Source organism: Micropterus salmoides, unplaced genomic scaffold (genome assembly GCF_014851395.1).
Source record: "Micropterus salmoides isolate LMB-PRFRI ecotype aquatic unplaced genomic scaffold, ASM1485139v1 Ms_hic_scaffold_5, whole genome shotgun sequence".
NCBI lineage: Eukaryota > Metazoa > Chordata > Actinopteri > Centrarchiformes > Centrarchidae > Micropterus > Micropterus salmoides.
Genome location: NW_024044237.1, coordinates 16,510,334 through 16,536,045, shown reverse-complemented (window position 1 = coordinate 16,536,045; position 25,712 = coordinate 16,510,334). Strand labels below are relative to the sequence as shown.

At 41.3% G+C, this 25,712-nt stretch overlaps 1 protein-coding gene across 1 annotated transcript in view; it reads left to right on the top strand.

The window, feature by feature from the left end:
- LOC119888589 (A disintegrin and metalloproteinase with thrombospondin motifs 2-like) overlaps positions 1 to 25,712 on the top strand; it is a 112,655-nt gene that overhangs the window by 40,973 nt on the left and 45,970 nt on the right. The window contains 1 exon segment of the mRNA XM_038699230.1: positions 12,779 to 12,956. Within this exon segment, the coding sequence (XP_038555158.1) occupies positions 12,779 to 12,956 (178 nt within the window).

Genomic DNA, 25,712 nt, shown 5'->3' with positions numbered 1-25,712 from the left:
TTTCCACAACTGACCAGCTCTTCCCTTCATACACACATAATGTAGTCTGGTTGCAGTATATACAGTAGCCCAGGGTCATGCAGAATAGTTGCACTGTGTGACACACACTTGAGTAAAAAGGTGCACACTTGCGCCCATAAAAGGTGAGCTACATTTAAATACTATAAAAATATTACACTGACTCCCCCATTAAAGTAATTTCTCCAGCATTATTATAACTACGACTGTAGCAATATTTTTCTTGTGAGCAGAGTCACAACCATCAAAAACATTTACTGGTACACAGTTGCACTTGCCCTCACCGTTTGTGTTGGATTCTGAAGGACCATAAGTTACAGTGCACACACCAAGAGCTGACCACTGACAATAAACCGCCCGCAGTCGGCGTTGGCAGACTGAGATATTTTAATGGCCATGTCCTGGGTGCACACCAACCAAAACGACAGTTGGCTTTAATACTGCTTCCTCAACTCATCAGCACTCTTCAACACACACACACACACACACACATAGACATGCATCCCTTCACATGCACACATAGTGGTTTATAAAGAGCTACACTGGATTTCATACCTGGAATTCTCTGACTACTAGTCAGAGGCCTTTGTTATCTTTTGGTGTTGGAACCATGGATAAGTTTTTGTAAAAACATCAGATCTCAGCCTCCATTGCTTTCAACACATCGGTTGTGGGATTTGGAATTTTAGAGTTTACAGCCCTGATTACACTTTAACGCTGGTGATTTCCCTCTACGTGTAAGTGAACTGTATTTCTGTATACACGTGAAAGGGACTGTTTGTACTAACAGATGTGTAAATTTTGTCTGGACCAAGATGTCTGTCCCTTTCTCATGTCTCTTCACTCAATCTATCCAACAAGAGTCTGATTAATTCTTACAATTGCCCCGCTTTGATCGCTCCCCTCAGAAGCAGTACAATCTGAGCCGTCGACAGAGCAAGAGTGGGAGCTCTTACGATTCAAAAGGTTGATAAGGGACTCGCTCCCTCACACACTGCCTTCCCCGTATGCACTTCCACTGCGTTTTGACAGGTTTCAGTGGAAAAGTGGAGGAATATGAAAATAAAGCAGGAGGCAAGGAGACAGACTAGAGAAAGATGAAAAAGGAGTAGGTCAAGGATAAAATCTGCCATGCTACACCGATGAGTGTGGCATGGCACCTGTAGATAATGGAATAAAATGAATAAAAATATGCAATACAAATTCATAGCACTCATCTAAACACAAAATGTACAAAGTGTTTTACAACACGACACAATGGAAAAATTGCACAAGTAAAGGAGTGAGTCCCAGACTGTCAGCAAGTCTAGATTCTGGCTTATGGGAAACAAATTAGAAATGTAGTTCAGAGCTGAAAAAGTTACAATCAATCAAAGTAACTATTGTTACTAGTCTTATTGTTATTATTGTTATTATAATCATTAACATTACGATGGTTACCATTAACACTATTATAAATATCTGTACCATTTTTCATTTAGTCTATAGCAACATTGCCTTCACTGTCTGTACCTCTGTGTGTATATTGTGTAGGCTGCCTCCCTCCCCTCTCTCTCTCCTTACACCCCCCCCCCCCCCCCTCTCTCTCTCTCACCCCAACCGGTCGAGGCAGATGGCCGCCCACCCTGAGCCATGGTTCTGCTCGAGGTTTCTGCCTCTTAAAAGGAAGTTTTTCCTTGCCTCTGTCGCCTAGTGCTTGCTCTTGGTGGGAACTGTTGGGCTTCTGTAAATAACATCACAGAGTACGGTCTAGACCTGCTCTTTTATGAAAAGCGCTGTGAGATAACTGTTGTTGTGATTTGGCGCTATATAAATAAAATTGAATTGAATTGAATTGAATCTTGTGGGTTATGTGATGTCTGTTAGTTACAGCTAGAGGTGTGCCTCCTTACTCAAGATCAACTGAAGACTGAATAGGTTCTACCTCAGAAAAAGGTTATAGAACTTAACATCTGCTTATGCACAACCTCTAGTTTGTTTTAACAGATAGTGCTGGCTTCTGTTACATGATCCAGGTCTGATCCAGGAAAAATGGTACTCAAAACATCCTTTTGTTCTTTGTTGGTCAGTTTTTTGAAATGTATTTCTCTCTAGATGCAGGATCTAAACAAGCTTCAAAAAGCTTTGCTTTGCATTAAAACATCTTAATAGCTGGCACTTTACATAAAGGCTCTGACTGTGGGGACCCCTGATCACTTGGGATCCTGGTTTTGTGCCCAGTCAATTAGGTAACCTATCCATGTGGAGGAGGGAGACCTGAAAAGAATATTTTCTGGTTTGTAGGAATTTTGAGATATTCAGTTCTGAATGTCTTTGCGGGAGTTGATACAGATTTTTGCCAAAGGTGAGATATATCTAGATATAACTATAACTAAAAGGAGATATTATTGTATGTAGTAGTCGACCGATAGGGTTATTTCAGTGGCCGATGCTGATGCCTATATTTAGAGAGCAGGGCTGCTGATGGTCGATATATAATGCCGATATTAAAACAAAGAAAAGTCTAGGGCAACTGGACTTGGTTGAAGATCCTTGAAGACGTCTTCAAGTATGTAGTGAGTGCACAGGCATGCCTTTTACATGTATTTGCCCGCATGTGGGGTCAAAAGGGTGGAGAGCGGGGGGGCAACTCCCAGTTATAGCAAATATTTGATTGCCTCTTGTTGCTGCCTTGATACAATTTGATTGGCTGTCAGGTCCAGCAGTCAGAGATGTGAGCAGGTAGGGGAGGGTCTACACTCTGCTCTGTTGCTAGGTTACAGGTATACCCAATAGATGTGGAGATATAGAGATAGAGTAGAGATAAGGAGGATGGGGATGGGTGTGGATCTGAGCATGGATCTGTGTGTGCAAGTGTGTGGATGTGTCTCTGTGTGTGTATGTGTGTGTGTGTGTGTGTGTGTGTGTGTGAGATTGTCAGCATCTGGGAGGGGTGGATAGGACTGGGGGTCAGGAGGGTGGAAGAATGAGTGAGACAGAAGTGGGGCGACAATAAGTGCGAGATACTGAGGGATTTCTTGAAAGTGAAAAGGAAAAAAAAGCAGGATTATTGTGTTTTAGCGCAGAGCCTTGTTCATACAGACAAACATCATTTATCCACATTCCAACAATCTAAACTGACATTTTATCCAAACCATTGTAATGGAATATGGAGAGATATGAATGTGTTGTTTCTAAACACAAATGAAACCAGATTCCTCATTTTGGAATGTGCATACAAGAGCCAGATAACCCCATAATGTCACGTTTCCCACTGACCTGCTCAAAACAGGTACAGGTGCAAGGATGTAATTATCACTGGTGAGCAGATCCCAGGCCTGTGGTTGGTTTGTAATTCATTAAAGTGCTGTTGTATTAATCACAGTCTGCTCTAGACAACACTGGTCTGAGATCAGCTGTTGCGCTGCACTTAGATTGCAATCATAGAGCGGTCACTCGCCACTAATCGGGGTCATTTGTCAATCTGGAAGACCACACACACAGATGTGAACACACAGAAATACACACACACTGATCGATGGCTGGGCTAGGCCGGTAAGAGGGATTGATGGGCGCTTAGCTGGTGCTCTTTACGAGTGTGTGTGTGTGTGTGTGTGTGTGTGTGTGGTGGCATGAGCGCAGTGAGGGCAGAGAGCACGCAGAGGCTAAATATCTGTAAAGATTAACCTCTTGTTTATTAAAATGTGTGTCAGTCGTATCACTTACAAACTAGTTAGGCTGCACAATGAATTCACTTTTTGTTTTTCTGATATATTTCCACAGTTCCACACTTTCCACACAGAGAATTGTAGAAATTCATTACAGTTTGATAATAAAATATATCTTAACTCAAGGTTTTGCATGGCTTGTTTTCAGTCACATCTCACAGTCTTCCTCAGTGTCAGCTGTCATTCAGACAACTCTGTCTCTTGTAACTCTTATCAAATCTCCATGGCAACTGAGCAAACTCCATCCATCAGGAAAAAGCTAGTAATTGGACATAAGATTTTTTTGTCTGCCCCTAAGATCAAGAATGAATTTTCATGATCAATGTACAAAAACGGACGTTTAATATTGTAAGCAACAAGTTAGCAGTCTGGCTAACTCTTCAGTATACGTTACAAAACACACCTGCTGCTACTTCACAGTAAAGGCCTCCAGTATTCTGACAGAAAAAAGGAGGGTGATGTACATGACATGTGGCTGAGACATGCTTTCTACTGCATTCACATGGGTGTGTATGGTGGCTTCTCTACGAGCTTCTATGGCCTCCAAACATACAATCTAGTGTGCAGTTACCCATGACCCTCACTTTGTAGGTTCACAGGGACAACTGAACATAGTATAATGTAAATTGGTAAATTTTGGTAGTAAAATGTACATTGGTTAGTATTAATTCATCATTATATAATTTTTTTGATAGAGTTTTTTGATAATGTTACTATTGCACAAACAGGAATCAAGAAGAAAAGCCCCCAGTATTCTATAGGTGTGTCTGTTCATGGCCTGTATATGTTGGGATCATACTATGTGTCTTGCAGAAATCACTTCCAGCCCTAAACCTGTAAAGTAATTGCAGATCTCATTTTGTGAGGCTCCTGAATTTGTTTCAGTAGTTTTATTATGGAGATCCACTTGTTCCCCAATTTACACAAGGTAAAATTAGGATTTCCAAGGCTTAAACAAACATTTCCTCAGAGATTGCCTTTGGTGCACTGCCCCAGGGTCTGTTTGGAGTTCAGAGCTTTCCTTAATGGCACTTTGGCATTGTTGGGGATGCTGTAAATGTAACACCAGCTACTGTGAACCTTCCTCTGGGGTTGGAGTAAGTTTGATCCAACAATATATCAGCTTTATGTTATACAGCCTCTGGCCCTCTGCAGCAAACTGCCACCCTCTTTAGAAAGTGCAGGCCCTCTGCTAATACCTGAGCCACACTGTGAAAAGACAACAGTGGAGAAGTGTGGATGATTTCTGATGATTTGATCTGGTAAACATTCCCTGAATTTGTCCTGACTCCTCCATATTGGTCAGGACAAGAACATTTGGCTGTCTGGGAAAGCTGTCAGACTGCTGAGAGAAAAGGAATGAAGAGGTGAGATAGAGAGAGGAGAGCAAGGAACAACGGGGGAGTAGAAGGAGGAGGAGGAGGACCTTCACTTTTTTTCAGCGCTGAGCTGATTATGAAATAAATGATCTGTAATTTGTAAATTCTCTTCTATATTTTTCCTTTCTTTCTATTCCTTTCTATCACTTTCTGTTGACCCATATATTCCTTTCAGCCTTTTCCACTGCTTTTTCTTTTGAATTTTCTCCAGTTTTCTACTCTTGTTAATTCACTGTCTCTTTCAAATTGTCTCATTTTTACCTACCACTTCCATTGCCCATCACCTCTACCCTGACTGGTTATCACCCATTTCGTCTGCTTTAACTCCTCTGCTCAGTCTGTCTCTATTTCCTCTCCGATTCCCTTCCTTGTACTGCTGATTCATAATCTCTGTTTGGACAGAAAACAGAGGGATGGAGCTTCTGTCCTGAATAACAACAGGAATTGGGAGAGAGAGAAAAGCGAGAACAGGACACCGCGGCAGCCTCCTTTGCAAACTGTCTGTCTGTCTGGCACTCTGTCTCGCAGCTTATCTGCCAGACTGTCAGTGGCTGTGTTTCTGTCTGTGTCAACGACGCTCTCGCCCTGAACCAAAATTTCCACAGATCCTGTGGTCAGGCTAACCAGGTTTCCAGATTCTGTTTAAATAATACGGCCTGTGCCCTGTTGTCTTTTATCCGTCTTCTTTTTCCAACACCTGGGCCCGTCTTCACTCTCACACATTTAGAGTGCCTCTACCACTTAGCATTATGAGAAACGGAAAGAGACTGAGTAAGGGAGGATGGGATACTAATGGAATTGTAAGAAAAAAAATGAGGGAGAAACAAAAAGAGAGATGGAAAAGAAAAGAGGAAAGTGGAGAGCTAGGGAGAAGAGGATTATATGGCAGCAAGGAGGGAAAGGAGATGAAGAAAGAGTGCAAATATAGAGAGGAATATGAGGGCTGAAACAGTGGTTGACCAAACTGCACTAGTGGGGGTCTGACTCAGAAGTACGAAGATTTTCCTGTAGATAACAGACCCTAGCCTCAGAGTGGCGTTGTGGGGAACTCACAGAGGGCCCTTCCTGTTTATTCATGTTTCCTCCTCTTCCTTTCACTGCTGCATTTTTACAATTCCCCTTTTTTCTTTTAGGGGTCACAGGCAGCTGATGTGCCTGGGCCAGCCTAGAAAGTTAAAACCTGAAATGACCCGGGACTCTGAACGCGTATGAGAGAGAGAGAGAGAGAGAGAGAGAGAGTAGTTTGTTTGACATACTGTGATCAAAAAATTCAGGTCAAAGATGAACAATTTGCAAATGAGGTGGAGAAAGCAGGGAAAGAGAAATACCACGCCTGTGTATGTGTGTGAGGTTGTGTAGGTGGGTTTTTTAGAGACCATTTTTAGAGACCACTCAATGTAATGAGCTGAGCAGGGTGACAGGGATGGGGTCGCATCGCTAAGTCCTGCAGGGCTTAAATCACACTGGCTTCTGGCTTCCACACACACGCACATGCACTGCCTGACAGTGCATGTGCATATCTTTGTGTGTGTGTTAGAGTGTGTTTGAGCAAATGACAGAGGACCGAGCTGAAAGAAGATTTAAGTATGACTAGGCCTCCCTTCTGTTATATGTTTACATTTGTTACATTTTGTTTGTTGCATCTGATTTATTCCCTTCATCCTCTTTGCACGTCCCTGATTAACATAATTGGGCTATCGCCTCGCTTTTCAGGACATTAAGAAAATAATTGAATTCACTTAATGAATCTGTCTTAATACTTAACCTTAATTGCAGTTCTCTCCCTCTTCCTGCTCCTTCTGCTCTCCACCTATTTCTCCTGTGAGAGTCGAGCAGCAGAGAGGAAAGGTTTGCCAAGGGTCATAATAGCTTCATGCCGCCTTCATGAATTTCAGATAAATGTACATTTTTTTCAGCCATATTCATAATCCAAACACAAAACTTGGCTTTCTCAGAGCTTGGCGGGGGAGCATAAAGGTGCAATTTTCTGTTGATGCGATTAAATAAAACACAATTAATATTTGCAGTGACGTGTCCTCTTAATCTCTCTCGCTCTCTGAAGTGTGTCTAATTTTTCAAATCAGCCTTACTATTGTACAAGCCTGAATCTCTTATGACTCAAAGGGTGAATGAATTGGAGGGTTACACTGTATAAGTGAGTCACTATCAAAGCTATATTTGCGTGTGGATGTGTGTGTTTGTGTTTGTGCTTGTGAGTGACTGTCTGCCCTGCCCGCCTGTGGATGCCTGTGTGCAACTGTGTGTGAAGTTAGCCAGCAGTAGCAGGGTTATGAATCAGATCAAACACACACTTACACACATAGTGACACCAGATCAAACACACACACGTACTCTGTCTGTGGTGGACGGGGCTGAAGGGCCCCGACCGGGTGTGACTTTGATCCTCACCACAACATCCACTCTTCCACTCCAGCACTGCTTCTCTGCCACTTGTCTGTCTCACATGCCCCTCAGGACGCTTACCCAGGACTCAAGTTACTCCTTTCAGATCCTCAAATAGAGCTTGGTGTGTCTTCAAACACAGAGGATCCTCCTGTTGTAACTGGACACTCAGTGTGTAGGATCCAGATTTGGAGCCTGCAGATGGGCTTCAGGACTTCAGGAGGGAGTTTTGCGATTAGTGTCACCATCTCAATGGCCATGAGAGTAATAATAACCCAGTTATATATGCTGAGTTGTGAGCATGTATGGATGTTTCGTTTGATGATGAGCCAGATGTGTATATGTGGTGCAGGTTGCACTTTGCAGAATGTGCCAATGTTTTGTCTTCTTTAATCTTGATGATAAATTACATGTAATTTGCATAATTATCCCTCGTGAAGGAGATTTACTCAAGGAAGTGTTTAAATTGATTGAAATACGAGCTGAAATAGATCTGACAGCTCATAAGTAGGACATCTTTCTAACATTGTCTTTGTTTGTTAATGTGAGTCTTTGCAGAGGAGCAGCAAAGTCAAAGCATTTTGACAACATTAATAAGAATGTACGTGTTTCAGCTATTAGCTTATTCAGAGAAAAATGCTATGTTATAAATTATTATTGCATTCATTGTCAGCATTGAGTCCCGTGACTGACATGCTTTACTGAGTAGGTCAATTCCATTAAAATATTTATAGTAGCCAAGCGATGCAGATACCAGCTTTTACGACAAAGCGTCCACTGTAATAAGCTGAAGTCAGGGGTCTCACTTGAGGCATTATGGATGTGAGAGGACTGCGGGTGTAAAATGTTTATATGGATTGTTCATAAAGGGGCTAAAAGGGTCAGCTAATTGCATAGTCCGAGTGGTATTGAGCCAGATACTTCAGGTTCAGGTTAGTTTGAAGCATTCAAGGCATTGACAGTGACATTTTAAAACATCAACAGCAGTGTTTCTTACCAAGTAAAATCCCATTAGCTCCAAATAACACACAGACCTGACTGTGGACACTTTCCATTGGATGTGATTACTAGAGGAAGATAACGAAAACAGCAAAAACTGTCCACAGCAAGGTCTGTGGATTATTTGTATTTTTAATCGGTAATTTCTTGAAATCTTTCACAAGAGCGTTATTTTGGCAACAGTAGCATTTGATGATAAGATGCAGAAAGCAACTGTGTCAGATTAAAGCATCTCATGAGGGGAGTGGAGCTAATAAGTTACATTTTAACAGGTCAAATCTAATAAAACATCTTCAGGCCCAAAGGAGCACAATGAGGCCGTTGATGCCACGGCGATCTGAGTTACGGAGTGTTAATTCTAAAGCTATAGCATAGACAGAATAATGTATTTATAGCAACCACTTGTCAGAAAACATGATATATTGTCATCTCCTGTTTCACCTTGACAGTGTGCTTTGATACAGATACAAACAGCATTAAATTTTTTCACCCAATTGACACAATTTGCCACAAACATCACACCGCTACTCCTCAGTCTTGGAAACACACAGACACAATACACTCACAGCTAAAATCAACTCTCCCTTTACAGTGATGTCCACCGATGATGAACTTCCATAAATCAATTAAAGGAATCACATAAAAAGGCACTTCTTAAGATGTCTCTGACTCACTCTTTTTTTTTTAGTAGTAATCCAGATGATTTTTGTGTGAACAGTGTGAAGAGGAACTGCTAATGGCCAAAGCCGCAGATTTGCCAAAATGTAAACAAATAGGCCATCGAAAGAAAGAAAGAAAGAACAAAGAGGTTGAGATAGTTTTAACGTTGATCTTCAGTTGTTCTGCAAGTTCATGGGTAAAATGTCATCACTTTTCACCATCCAGCATTTGGTTGGCAGTGCAGAATACAGCTTGACTGGGGTTGCTCAGGTGTTGTTACCTTGATGCCTCACTTGACAGTAGACAGTCATCATGGTTGAGCTTTACATTTAGCTTATCTTTATGTGGCCCTTAACCCTGTCTTTGGTAAGTAGTGTTGGCACATTAAGGCTGGTGTTGTACTGCGGACGTATCTGAATTTCTCTCAGTTGTTCTGGACACAGTGTTTGGACAAGCCTCCCTGTAATCCCCTCGACTAGGGCTTGGCTGCTCCTGCTTTAGAGGAGATAAAGACAATGCTTCTCACTATGGAAATGTGTGCAGACGCTTTGATGCTTTATTCACTTCGGCTTTTCAAAGGACGTGTCCAGTTCTTCGGCTCCCCTCACACCTTCCCCTCACTCTAAACCCTCCACCCCCACTATGCCGGCTCTGATCGATCCAACCATGTCTCCCAGTCCCACATGTCATCTTTTTTCTTTGACACGGCTCTCCTCTCCCCACTGCTTGGTATTCTGGGGTGGGAATGCATGCACCATCGCAGATCCATCAGCTCCGATCGGAATGCCGCACCACGGCTTGGGGAAATGGAGGGATGAGAAAGGATGAAGAGAGAGAGAGAGCGAGAGAGAGAGGTGGAGAGAGAAAAAAGGGGGAGGGAGGGAGGGAGAGAGGGCAGGTCAGTGGCTTTTTTGACATCCTTACGGGACCAAAGGCTCAGACTGACGGACAGAAAGAAAGACAGAGAGATGACTGGGAGAGGACAAGAGTAAATTCAAGAGAAAGAGCTCCTTTTTATTTCTGAGGGGCCACTTTTGTTAATATCCATTTCCTTTCAAATGCGCCTCTCTGAGGATTTCAGGGAGCATACAAGTTCATATACCGCATTTCCTTTAGAGCTCAAAGGTTTTAATAAGTATTATACATACTTGTATCCACAAAAGAATAGATTTGTAGAGTCTAGGTCCGTTCATAAATTAAAACTGCTCTCATATTTGTTGTGTTCAGGCTCCATGTAGGTATACTGTAGATCATCATGGATACAGATGTCGTCAGTGAGAGAATCAAAAGCATAATGCCCAGTGCAGTTTGTGTGTGTGTGTGTGAGTGTTTGTTTGTGTGTCAGTTGCTTACTCTTTACTGACTTTAAACACACCTACCAATCAGACAATTGCATTGTGACCAGATATCATTACTAGAAGAACAATGACTTACTATCATGATCATTTTAGTTTGAATATTCTGCTTTTATTACTAGGACAGGTAGGTGTAGGTTAAAACTAACATTGTCAAGCTGTGTAGTCTTGCATTCTAATGTCTTACCTGATTACCTGTCTATCCAGAGCACGATGTTCCACTGCTTTCAGCGCTCCTCTTTCTATCTTCATGTTCTGCCTGTGTTGTGGCCAGATGCCATTATTTTACCAGAAGAACTATGACTGACCTGATGATCATTTTATTTTGATACATTGAGTGTTTTTTTTTTACTTTAATGTATCATGCTATTTAGCTAGCCATATAGTAAGTGTATAAAGAACAGTGGACCTGCACCCCTGTCCGACAGGGAACTGAGGCTGTTATAGCCATCTGTGCTCTCTTCAATGCCACCAGACTTCTTTGACAAAAACACAAATTTTACCACGCAGAACAGAGGAGTTGCTGGTCCTCGATTGGTTAGGGTTTTTTTGTGTGTGTGACTTCTGTCTTTTAAAGGCTTAGTTTGGATCCAAACTAACCTCTCGAGGCAGCAGTAGATAAGCAACTGAGGTAAAATTACTATTTTTGTGCAAGGAGTCTGGTTGAACATAGGTTCAGTTGGCCCTCTGGAAAGGGCTGTCTGACAGCAAGGTAAAGCTGTGAAAATATTCTAAATATAGCATATACTTAAACTGATGTAGATTTTTTCAGGTGGCGAAAATACATTTTAGAATGAATGGTAATACCGATGAAAAACAATAAGCAGAAAGATGCTAAAACATTATGTAGCTGATGGGAGCTTCAGGTTTGGGTAATAATTCTCTGTAGGTTTGTTATAACGAGCAAACCTTTTCCCATGCAGGGATTCATGTGATACATTGCAATTATAAAATATTAATTAGAGCTGCTTTAATTATTTGCACAATCATCAGTTCTGTAGTGTCTGCCGAATTGTAAATTGTATTTTAACTCAATTTAATTGAGCATTTCTATATTTACTTTCTGTGTATGTGTTTCCAAACTGGTGAATGTCTGTTATGAAAGTTACCTCTGCCACCATAAGATAGCCCGGTGTGCACAGATATAATATGAATATACAGTTTAAAAGCATGACTGTACTTATGTCTTTATGTACAGTACTTGTAGGGCTATGTCTTTCACCATCAAATTCATATCAATTCAGTTGTATATATGTAATGTAGTTTAAATAGGGTGTATATACAGTATACTCCCAAAGATGCAATAGGCTAATAAAGTCAGCCATTTTAGCCGGTCATTGTGGTCTAAGGTGAGACTTCTGACTTGAGTGTCTTTCAGCAAAACTCTGTGCGATACAGTCCACTCACAGCTTTTCGTCACTCTGTCACTCTGTAATGTACACTGTATTTTTTTTATCATCAGCTCACTTTCTTCCCTTCAATTCTCTCATCATCCCTTCCTTCTCCTGTCACAGCGGAGGGAGAAGCAGACAAGCGCTGATCGTATCGATGTTGTCTCTCTTCTTCATTTATCGCTCTCTTTCGTTTGCGTTCTCCCCCACCAAGGCCTCCCCATCCTCCCTGTGTGTTCTCCCCCATGGCTTTCCTCTACAGCAGTGCGTTGCCTTGGTAATTACCAGTTGTCTTAAACAGACAGATGGAATAAGAGAGAGTGACGGGCAATTTTCCAAGTGCCTGTTTTCCCCGTGCATGTGCACGCAACTCCGTTTAGCGTGTGTGCTCTGTATGCACGCTTCTTTACTTCTCGCCATCTTTTTCACCGTCACTTTCCTCACTCACCCTCTCCCTCTCTCTCTGTGAGTTGGTGTTTGTGCACGGCTGATGTGTGTTTGTGTGAGTGTGTGTGCAAGGATGTGGGGAATTACCTGACAGAACGTGTTAGTCCAGGATGGGAGCGGGACAGTCTTATCTCCTGCTGGTGTGTTGGCCATTTTAGATGCCAGGTGTCACTCCGGACCTCTGCAGGGCCCCAGGAGGCCCCTCCTCCCAACAAGCTCCTAACACAGCAATGGAGTAATGGAAAAGAAACTCTTTAAACTGTCAGGGCAAGGATGTTGGAGAAGAGAGTAGGAGGCAAACAAGGGCAGGCGGAGCAGGAGCTGGGTGTTGTATGTGGTTATATGAGGGACTGACACGCATTAACATGATGTCAGAGTTCACCTATGCACACCAATTAAATTTCCACACTCTCTTTCAGGCTGGTATGATCAGGATCGAGCAAGAGGAGTTTTTTATCGAGCCGATCGAGGGGGCCGATGGAGTGATGGAAGAGGAGGACGAGGAGGGAGGAGGGGGAAGGACACACATCGTCTATCGCTCCTCAGCCGTAAAGAAAGCGCCCATCAGCAGCGCAGCAGCAGACTACCACTCCAGAGGTCAGTCTGTAGCTCCCACTGTGCCACCCTCCACTTTCATACACTCTTCACTGGGTGCCTCTCATGCACGCTTCAGTTCTGTGCTCTTTTTAACTCCCATCTTCTCCATTTTTACTTGAACCAGCCGCATGTGGAAGTTATTTCATGACTGCAAGCAAAGTCCCCGATTATACACCCATATCTTTTCATTTAAAAGTCTCAACCTCTTTCTTGACTTTTTGTTATCATAAACATTCTCTGCAGTACATCCTGAAAGGCTGTACTCGCCCTGAAATAATCGAGCATCTTAGACTATTCTTTCCTCATGCACACCTGGTTATATAATCATATCAAACTATTGTATGCAAAGACAGTGAGTCACAGGAGGAGCATACTCTGCTGTCAAAAAGATTACACCTACACACACTCAAATGCATCCTTCTGTCACTGCACTAATTTTCCAGTGGTAAAAGAGTGACATATGGAGACACACATGTTTGACTGTTAAGGTAGCACCCTGTGTGCCTTTTCAGTATGCCTTGGCTGCCTTAAAAATTAACAGCTGGCACTCAAGTCTTTGGTTACTCTTCGTGTCGTTTTCCACTCTTTAGATGAAATAAATGCACTTTTCCTATATTCTTTTAGAGGAAGCATAATACTTGCAGTTTCACATAGCAGCTCTAGGATTAGAGAGAATGGAGACAAATGTGTATTCAAATAAGCTTTAACACTCATGGTTTGAATATTATCATACAAGCAAATTATATTTTCATCATAGGAATTCATCTATTCATGTTGTTTTATCTTGTATTGCTCCCAAATATAATTTCTTTACAACTGAATGAGAAGAACTCAACTTGGCTTTTAATGCAGTAAAATAAGGTTGTTGAACTTGCTTCAAGGGATTGTCCTTGAATCAGTTTAATTTGATCAATAAGGAAGTTGGGAAAATGCATACATTTTAATATCACCCCCCAAAAAAGGGACAAAATTATTTTAGTTTTAATGTTTGACCATCAAAAGCACTTAATGATGCTTCTCTATTTCAGCAACTCTCTACAGTACGATGTAAAAACACATAGAATAGAAACACAATCTGTGTGTCAATCTTTTATTCATCTTAAGCTTTCGTGGAGCATTTAATGCGCATGAACAATAAGGATGTGGAAGAGCAATGTCATAATGTGGAGTGCAACACATATGATCCCCCACAACACACAAACAGATGAAATGTACATTTAGAGTGATGCTTTATTACTCTCAAACTAAAGTCAAAATTAAATTAATATAGTCCCCATATAAATTTGCGTTCATTTGAGAGCATTCATTTGAGTGCATATATTGGCTCAGGAAACCTGGAGAAGACAGTGCATGCAGTATCAGCTGTAGGACTTGCAGATCAGATGCTTTAATGTTTGATACTATAGGGTTTTATTGAAAGTGTTTAATGGACTTGTGTGAAAGAATGCTACTTGTTATTTAGCTAAATAAATACAAAGAGGTTTGGAAAAGTTGTTATTTTAAGAGAAAAAAAGAAGGAAACAAAAGAAAAGAAGAATTCCCAGACAATGTAAATATATAAATATTCTGTATTTTCAGCTGTACTGTCGCATGTTTAAGGAGTTGGCTTGCTGGGGGACAAAAATATGATTGCTTCGCATGCCTCAGGCTTGTGTCAGTAGAAGTGGCTGCCCGGTCACTGTGATTGATCTGATGCCGACAAGTCAATCAATTGTGACCCTGACCAGTGCAAGATTCTGCATCTCAACGTTGTCGCAGAACCACATTTCCAGTATTGCACAGGAGCGAGTGGAAACGCTTTATAACGAGATGAGATCTGTATCTTCCTATTCTGAGCAGTTGACTCAAGAATGTCTAATAATATACAGAGAGAGAGAGAGTTTCCATAGGAACACCCAGTGAGGACAGACTGCATTAGAGTAACACAGATCTGCCCCCACTGTTAGTGATACCTGGCAGTGCGTCCGTGTACATACACACACGAGCACGAGCACACGAACTGATAAAAAAAAATACAAAAAACTATGCGGAAAGTCGCACGCACACATACAGGATGTAACCACACGTAGCTTACACTCCCTTGATCATACACTTCAGAACACACATACGTGTTACATGCACACAGACACGCAAACACACACACACACAACACGTCTCACTGCTCCTTGTTGCCTTTGAATCTTTCTTTCTAATGAAGAGTGGGGTGCAGATCAATAGCGTAGGATAGAACAGGCCACAGTGTGTGTATGTGTGTGTGTGTGTGTGTCTGTGTGCGAACGTGTATGGCGTGGGCATGAGTTCTGTGGTCGTCTGGCTTTGAGTGCCGGGATTTTCAAGGCTAAGCAGACAGACAGACTGTCAGACAGACATATAAGCAGGCATGTGCTGATCCCACTAGCATTGATGTGGATCTCGCGCTTTGTTTCTCTTGTCTCTTTTTTTTCTTGATATCTTTGTCTTAGCTATTCTAGACCAAAACATTATGTAAACACAGGTTTACCTTCCAGTTGTTACATCACATCACTGTAATATCACGGCCACATGGGCACACAGGAACACATTATATATCCTGCTGCCTTTTACACTCCTCCATCCTCCAGTTATAACCAAATCGAATCCTTTCCTCCCATCTTGTATTCCCTCATATTCTCTTTCTTAGACAATCACTCCCCCTTGTAGATCAATCAGGGACATTAGTGAATTAATTATTAATCAATCAATCATTTCTGGTGATCATCTTCGCCAAGCCTGCTTAATTCACAGCCAGTTATTCAATGTTGGACTCATTTCCTGGCTAAAGACAGAGGGAAGGAAGTTATATTTAGCAAGGTAATAGAGGAGCTCAAGAAGAAGAGAAAGAGAGATGAAGAAGGAGCGAGATTGATCGGTTTCTTACACCATAAGCTGAGGAGGTGTGAATCAATGTCCTAAGTGGAGAGAGCAAGCTTTATTATTAATGTGGCACATTCGTCAATTAATCGCTGTAGCGAGAGAAAACGAAGGATTGCCATTCATTTGTTGCTGGGCGGACAGAACTCTATCCTTCAATCTGTCTTTTCTTCACTCTTACAATTTCATTTTCCCTCCTTCTCTTATCTGTGGTTTTTATCAGTGTCTTTCTGTTCTTCTAATTTTGTTTTCTCTTCCTCTCTTACTTGTTTTTGTCTGGGTTTAACTTCACTTGCTATTTTGTGCCACAAACAATCTCTCATCTTGCTTTCTGGTGTTTGCAGGCATGTTTTTTCTGAGGCTGGACACTGATGGTGGGGTTTAGTATTTTGACTAGTGGGACTGGACTGTCTTTGTGGGTGTGGTGCTTTAATTGTAATTACAAGGATGTGTATGGCGCCAGTGCAGTGTTGTGTCCAGGGTACGAAGACATGCCCAAACAGATTTTTTTTTACCATAATCCCCCTCACCTAGTCTGCTACCTGGGCTAAAAATCCACATAAATATTATGCATTACAGCCATGCAATGTTAAGAGACATCTTTTCTCACTTTTTCCTTGTCTAGTTACACTTTTCAGCGCTACATAAGCAACATGTTAGACTGTTATGTGTTATATTTTGGTAGCATGGTAACTCTCATTCAGTTCTGAAAACGCATACACAGCAGGTTATAGAATTATGTTTGAAAAAATATAGTCCTTTGCAGCTTTTTTCATTGACATTTCAGAGATCCGTATTGTTCTCAAAGCAAAAAAGGCTTCCTGCAGCCTCTGGGGCAGAGAAATTGCAATTAGCGGCGGAGGACTGAGGCAGCTACACATGGACCCCATGCATCTGCACAAAGCCAGCATTTGTTTTACTCCTCAGGCGCTGCTGTTCTTGTATGTTTTGTGCTGTACTGTATTTTCCTCTACTATTATGGGCTGATGTGAGCTGTTGTGAGGTCACTGTTGTTGAGTTGTTGGTGTATGCCACGCTAAAATACAATGACGCTTCAGCTTTGGCCTGAGCTGAGAAGAAGTTGGAGAGGGTCAGACAGAGGCCAGTGGTTCTAGTCACTGTGGCTTAATGTCTGGCTCTCGCATCCAGAAAATGAAGGGGGCTCCCTCGAGGACCCACTCTCTCTCTATCTCTCTCTGTCTCTCTCTCACTTCACTCCCTCTTCCTCGCTCGCCTCTGCGCTGTTATCTGTTTCTGCTGGTGTGACACAAGGATAGTCATGTGGTGCAAGGGTTTTAAGAGGAGACTCGTGACTAAGCACTTAGAGATGTGAGCGCACAAACACACACACACACACACACACACACAAACACATAAATGGCCTGAACTGATTGTCAGTACGTAGCAGGGGTCCGATTTCAATATAGTCTTCACATTCGCCCTAAAGCAAAATTGTCTAGCCCTAGAACAACTGAAATCAGGAGCCGTCTTTCCTTAAGGCTGCTGTTTTAAGCTCTAAAACAAGCAGTTTTAGATGAGAATTCCTTCACTATGTGTAGCCTATGTACATGATGTCATTTGCCAAGGCTTGTCTGAGGTTGAGCATTTTTAGCATGTAAAACCCAGAGCTTATTGGCAAATTCCAGAATTTGTAAAGATAAATTTTGGTGAATCATTATAACGTGGATAAAAATGGGCTGTGAAGCTCAAGATAGCAATCCAGAATAGCCTATTCAGGAAAAGAAGGTGTAAAGACTTCCACATGATCCAGTGTGTGAAAACAAAACTGGCTGTAACAAGGTACTGGTCACAGATCCGCTGGTTGTTTAGTTCTGACAGCAGCTGTTGCTGATTTCAGGTCAGCAGAGCAGCGGCACAGCACTCAGTTTCACAGCTTGCATTATGTACGGGACGTGTTTTATGTATGCAATAATGTGTAATGCTATATAATAATATTGGTGTTATATTGTCCAGTAGGATCCACTGTAGATCAGCAGTGTGCATTTGCGCATACCTACATAAACATGTGCAGCCAAGTGGAAACATACAGAAAAGAACAAACACATACACAGGTGCAATGTGTGTGGACTGTCCACATACACACGCACGCACACACACACACACACAGTATGTGTGAATGAGTGCTGGCCCAGGTGTGCCTCTGGGAGGAAATTACAGTGCTAGCCGGGGAAGTATTTCAGCAGCCAGCTGCTCCGCTCTCCTTCTCTGTGGTCACTGGCTCCATCCCTGGAGAGCACAACTGGCTTTTTACCACACCAAGCAGATGTGTGTGTCTGTGCACATGTGCGCTTCCCTGTACTTTTGCAGGTTTTATTTCTTGCCTGTTTCACTCGTGACTGACTGACATTTGCCTGCGCTGTGCCACTCTGTGTGTGTTCTCCCTCTTGCTCGTCTGACTCCTCACCTGCTAGTAAGCTCCCAGCAGGCCTTCCATTGAGCCATCATTCTGTGTGCCTCAGAGCTGCCTTTAAACAGACCAGGACTCCGGGGATAATAGCAGGGTGCGGCCGACCTCTGCTCCACTCTGCAGCCACCGCTGCCGCACTGACCCACGCACAGTGTGTGTGTCTGTGATGTGTGTGGGTTTTGTCTGCAAGACAAAGAGAGAGTGAGCGAGGAGAGGAGTTGGTGGAGAAGAAGGGGAGCCTTGAAGAGATGAAGGGGTATAGCGTTATTACAGCCTCAGTGATTGTGAGAGTGTCACTATAATCATAGTGATCATAGTATTTTGATAAGATTAGCACTTTTCTGAGCCTTGGTGCTTCCTCTGATGTGGTCTTCTTATTTTTCAGTACCAGACTCTTAATGTCGAAATCCTCCTACATACCTACAAGTGTGTCCTTGCATTTTTATATCTGTGATGAACAAAGAATGCATGACTTGGGTTCAGGGCACAGGTTGCAATTAGCAAAGCGGTGGTTCCCAACAAGGGGTCGGGGCCCCCCAAGAGGCCACGAGATAATTACTTGTGTAGAAAATACTGAAAAAAATAAATTCTTCTACCAAAACGTACGGGTGTGGAGGTCACATCAGTGGATGGGCGTGTAGTGAGGAGTTTGCGTCGAGTCACAGCAATGCAATTAATGCCTAACTCCTTACTAAAGAAAATGTAAAAGTTAACATTGATGTAACAACAATAAAACTGGTCGTAATTCAGGGTTCTGCTGAAATAAAATATAGTTTTACCGTTAAAGAAGCCTAAAGTTTTGAGTAAGATTAGAAATATAATAATAGTCTATTGACTTTACGCTGTAAGTGTGTCGAATAAGGTAGGGACGGTAGGGACATGGCCATACCAATACCCAGCGACTATGGAATTGTCCCTTGCAATTATTTTCAATATCAGTATATCAAAACATTTAAATATAACCACTGCTGTCCCTCTGAGCAGTACACTTTTCTCATACAGTACAGTCCCAAATGGGGTTCTGTGTCTGCCATATCAGCAGGTTAAAAACGTAGGCTAATGCACAGCAGAGCAGGTCTATAGGGCAGGTAGAATTTATAATTTTTTTTGGTCTTATAACTTTATTCTCAAATGTCAGAGAACACAGATATCTGGGATATATTTTGAATGTGCAGAAAGTTTTAAACATGAGCATGTATGGGTGCATTCAGTAGTTAGACAATGGATGTGCAACAATATTAAAATACAATATAATGCGTAATATCTTAGGATGTTCTTTTTGTAGGTTTGTATGTATGAAGTTGTATGTAGGCTTAAATGTAGGGGCTCCCACACAGCTGCAGGTACAACTGTGTGACAACAATTACGTGCTACAGACCTCCCTGGAGGTGGCCAGTGTTCTGTGTTAGCATCAGTTATGTAACTAGCCAACCTAAGGGACAGAAGCTCTTGGAAGATGAGATGGCGTGTGACTTCCTTCCTCCCACTACTGTCACAATGCCTCAAACATGCGCGCGCACACACACACACACACTGTGTTAAATCTGGCACTCATCAGAGAAGTGTGGGGGCCACTGCCATCTCTGAATAAGCTTCACTGATGTGCGCACGCTTGAGCAGGAAAATTTGACATTGTTTTCTAATGTAAAAGCTTCTACACAGCCATGGGTAAAGGAAAACACGGATGTTTTCATGTATTTTGGCTGATTATGGCTCCTCTCAGACTATGTGGGTGATCCCCTGTTAGTGTAGTTGCATCTGTTCGGGGAAGGACAACTAGCACCTTTGTCATCTTTATAAGTACACAGAGTTTAGTGACTTGCAGCACAGCTCCACCCAACTTTAATCAGCCAGAATGACTGAAAATATCTATGTGGGCACGCAGGGTCTTTAAACTGCAATATAATGGTCCCTTAAACACCGTGTAGGTTAATGTAGTAATGTGTGTGTGTAAAGAGGATGTAATACTATGGCAGCTGATTCAGAGGTTAATGGAGCCTCTCATATGAATGAGGATTTTGCCGCTCTGGAGACCCAAATAAATTCACTGCTATTACAGCAGTTTCCTCCTTCTGTTTGTCTGTTTGTTGTGTGTGTGCTATAATTATCTACTTCTAGTGAGGGGTTAACATGTTCCTCCTGTGCAAAATAACTAGAGCCACGGTTAAGTGTGTGGGTTTGGGTCTTTTAGTAGTATGTTTCTGTAAGAATCAATGATAAGTGTGTGTTTTGTGAACAATTATCCTAAAGCCAGAAACATGAAACAACAATTCTAAACTTGTCGCAGGAAAATTGTATCTCATGGTCCATTTACTAGCTTTTTTGGGAGCTTTATATGGGATCATCAGCTGATGGCGTTTGCTCATTTGTCACATAATATATAATTTAATTCTTTCTTTTCTTTATTCTTGACCTTGGACGTTATATTTTGACTATGTATGAACAATTAATCATTTTCAAATCGAAATTGCGATTTGAAAGAACGCGATTAACTAATCGTGAAGATTGCGATTAAAATGTAGTTTGATTCAAATGTAGTTTAATTAAACAGCGCATTGGACCCGTTTTAAACAGTCATGCAGTTACAAATTCATTCTGTTGTCGTCCTTGTGTGACAGATCTGCTTGGCAATCACAAGTTCCATGTGCACCAATCAGAGCGGGGACAGCGCGTGTACATTTTTACAACAACAAACGAAACTAGAGGAAAATGTGGGATAACGGCGCCAGCCAAACCGACAAAGTTCCGCAGGTTTGTCCGGCGTCAACATACACTGGAATGTTTTTGCAGCGGAGCATTTAGCTTAGCTTCAACTAAGGATAACAGCTCTCTGTGAACCTGTTCCGTTCCTCTCTCTGCAGGCTAATGTTACATATCCACATGGAGCATTTCAGAATAAGAGCGTTTTACCGGTCTGATTTTGCTGACTTGTTCAGATTTTGCTTATTTGTTCAGTTGTCCTTATTTGTGCTTCTACTGTGGTTAAGTAGCTATGTAGTTAAAATGTTTCTTATTTGTCTGTTTTAACTGTGTTTATTGTTGATGTACGATCGGGAATCTGCAAAATGTGTTTTATTTTGAAAATTGACCGGATTCTCTATGGCGTTCTGTGTCTGACTTCCTGCCCAGTTCATCTTCTCCGTATGCTCGACGTGAATTCCATCAAAAATAGACTGGCAGTGAATACTGAACTTTAGCAAAACTTAAATAAAATAAAATCGCAAATCGAATCATAATAATATATAATATTATATCTGGCAGAAAAATTGCAACTAGATTTTTCCCCAAATCGTTGACCCCTAATTTTGCCAAAGCGATCCCCACTCAAGGTAAACTTCCAAGCATTTTTCAGAACTTTCTGTTGTATTACACTTAATACAACAGAAATAAGCAAAAACAAGAAGTCCTGAAAGTGCTATGGATGAATGTAATACTGACCTCTTATGTACACATGTGTGTGATGTGGTTGAAAGCATCCAAAAAAATGTGTAAATGGATTCTGAGTTGGCGTTAACTTGCCAATCTCGTAAACTACTATTTCCAAGGTGAATAATGAATGAAAATGTTTACATTGACTTTGACTTCAAAACATCCTTTATGTATTTGTTTTAACTTTCCTAAAATGTTCTTGAACTGTGTTTATCAGACTTCTAAGGAATACAGTTAATAATGCAATAAAGAAACAACATTTTAGTGTAAGAGTAACCTTTAAAAGCAGCTCTCAAGTGATCACATGATTAATCGCATTGATCACATCTACATGTGGAGAAGGTATAGCCAATATGAGACATATATATATTTGCCTTTTATTCAGCAAAAGGTAAAGTCTTTTTAATTTTCAAAATGTATATGTGTAAATCAACAACAATCTAGTATAGACTGCAGATGCAGTTGCTCAACATCTAGAGATTCTGCGACACGTGCGTTTCTCAGAAAAAATAGACAGTGAAAATGATCTGTTGAAAGTCATATCAACATCATATCAGTAACACCTTTCACTACAGTTTCAATGTCTTTATCTATAGAATATATATCACAGAAATGAAAAATATGAAACTTTTTTTAACTCAACATCTTCTCAGAATCCCTTCATTTGTTAACAAGGATTTTATTGTATTGTATTCATCAAAAGCAAACTCAATGTAGAAAGATAAGGCTGGAAGCTGCAGCGCTGCAGCAGCAAGGTAGATGTAGGCAGTGTGGCCCAGTATTAGGCTGCAGTTTATTTTCTCCTGAAACCCTAGGGAAGTTTAATTGAATGAAACACAGCTCTGTGCTTCTTCATTCAACAATGGCTATAATACTACCCATTGAAGACAGACACACTGGTCTATGGCTCAGACAGCCAGTAGGTTAAAAATGGGTAGGACAGGTTATAAATGGATGTTTTTTTATTTTATTTTTAAATGTGATGAAGAACTGTTGTATCTCTATACATATAAGGGAGGGTGGAGGAAAAGGCAAATTCTAATCATCTCCATTGTCCTGTGTCGTCAGTTTGTGCTCCCACTGAGCTGGCTGATATGTCTTGTAGCATTAGTCTGATGTGTTCAGATTTAGCTCAAATAAAAGTGGAGAAGGGCTGTAGAGAAGAGAGGATGGAGAGAGGGAGGAGAAAACAAGGCGCTTAGAGCTTAGCAGGAGTTGGAAATACACATTTTCCATTTTGTTTACTGCATCCAATGAACCAGAGTGACTGTCAAATCCAGACGGGTCGTGTTGTGGTTGTCCATACTCTGTTGATCGCTGACCATTTAATGGTGTGTGCTTGTGTGGAGCAATTACAGTAACACAGTGATGGTAGGAGGCAAACTGCAGGTTGAGTTATTAGTCGTCATTTTTCAAAGCTGCAATAATGCTAACGATACTTTTTAATTGTGTCTCGCAGGCTCTGTTCACAGCGTAACACCATGGTGATTCATTATATACATAATCCATAATTGGATACCATAATTAATATCAATTTAATAGAATGCATAGAAATTGAATTTACATATAATTTATTATAGCAAAGTGTCCTTCATAATACTACAAAATTAAATATTATGTCAGATTTGTGTTTAAAGCGATGTGGACAGTACAATTACAAGCCCAAATGTTTGTGTGGATCATCATGCATGGTTTGTTTTTGTATTTCAATTGTTTATGATTGTACACCCACAGCTAAATTTACTGTAATAAGTCAGTCTCTGCAAAAGAAATAAGAGAATTACCAATTTGTGGAAAGAAATGGCTTATAAAGTGGTTAGTTGGGGATTGTCACATGCAGAAACAGGAAAGCACACCTTGGCTCTTAAGGACCAAAAAAGGATGAGCAATTTATACGTGCCACAGTTCTAATAATCACCTCTGTGTGCATTGATAACCTGAGTTTGACATCATGCATACGTACATGTGCTTCTGCAGTTCTTATCTTTATGTTTATTTACCAGTCGCTATCCCAGTTTATATTTTTCTATACTACTAATTTTCTATGCTGAATATGCTTTGGATAAAACATAATTACATTTTTGGATTAAATTTCTTCTAATCCAACAAGTGATCAAATAAGGCATCCAAAACACTTATAGTTATAGTTTGGAAAGTGTAATTTATTGAAAAAAATCAATGCGTCCTGTGTGTTTATTTTTTTTACAAAGACAGCAATCTTTCCCTAACATTAACCTACCATTGCTTTGAGTTTCTTAAAAATAACCATGAAAACATTAACCATAAAAAGAATGCGCAGGTGCTTAATAAGCTGCATACACAGTAATCTTAAGATGCTCTTGAACACCAAAAATACCAACCACAGAAAAGAAAATGTCCCTAAAGCACACATAGCAAGGAGAAAGGGTGTATTAAAAACTATGTAGCCAGGCATTTGAATTATGTTTTAGTAGCCAGGAGCAGCTATAAGATACGTTGACAGTGACTGCTATGCAGATACGTTCAGAATTTACATTTTCGGTTGGCAGTGAACCGTTTGCAGATAATAATGCGAGGTTTATGTGTGAGAGCAATGCTGATAATTGCATAATAACCATATCAAAAGCTACATAAATTAAATTACTGGGACAGCCTGACAGGAGGGGTCGTCATGTTAGAGTATTCAGTTTGTTCCACTGTGGCAGGATCTGCATCTGAGGAGCGTGTAATAGATTTAACTGAGCCAGTTGAAACTGACTGTGGAAGCCCTTTGCTTTTATGTAATGTGTCCTCTGCAGCTGTGGTCACAATCATGCTGAGACAATTACCAAGCACGCTGGCATGTCTTCAGTGCCGTGCTCTGTGCGCGCGTGTGTGTTGTCACAGAGCAGCTTATGTGCGAACTCTACCTGTCCTGCCATATGTGTCCTGTAGCGATGAGAGAGAGATAGATCATCCTCCTCAGCAGATGTGCTGACGCCAGAGAAAAGTTAGTTCACTTCTCTGGCATATTACCCCTGTTCCTCCTATGATCTATCTCTTTCTCCAGACTTCCTACCATCGCTCAGAACTCTGGGAGATTTCTGAAAAGATTCCCAGTCAAGCTGACAAACCCCAGTGTTCTGGCTTGTGACCATCTATGTTTGTGTCCTCTACTTTTACCCTGCTCATACACAGTAGCTAACCCCTCCCTTTTCTCTCCTTTGTTTTCTTCTTTTGACCTCTATTCCTTTTCTTTTTCTTCCCTTCCTCCACCACTTTTTTTAACCGTCTTTCTGTTCTTTCTTTTTTTTTACTTAACTCCTTGCCTTCCCTTTCTCCTTCTCTGCTCCTTAAAGAACAACTTAATACCAGGCTAAAGAGCAGTGTTTTACTCCACTTTCTGGTTGAAAGTTTCAAGTCTGTTTCATCTCTGACTGGGTGTGGTCAGAAGTGTGCTCTCTTGCACTTGTATCTGCATCGAACAGTTATGCCATGGTGTACTGATACACCTTGGATTACACTTACAAAACCTTGCAAGGTGATCATTAGCAGCGGATGTGAATCCCCTCTGGCCTCCCTGCTGTAAGGACCTGGAGCTAGGTTTGAGATCACAGCGTGTCTGACTATGCAAAGAATGACTCACGTACAGTACAGTACGGGCCAATTTCAGTTCTGGCTCCTGTTCTTCCACATTTCCTCCCACTATGTCTCTCTGTATTAGAGTTTTTGTATGGCACCAATATCACTAGAGCGTGGTATATATTGCTGACTTCCTCCTAAATCCACTAGTTCATATTTCATTACTATGTTTAGGAATGTTAGGCGTCCTGTATGCATACCTGGGATGTGTGCAGTGCGGTTTGAATCTACCCTGTAGTGTATCAGTGTCTTCCATATGCTGTTAGTTGTCTTTGGAGATGAACCAGTAATATGTCAGCATAGATTTCAAAGGTTTCTCTTATTAGTAAGGTAAACAAGAAAGAAGATAGAAGCAGGGCAGTGAGTAGTGAGATGAGGAGATGAGAGGCAAAGTGCCTTCTTGTTAAACT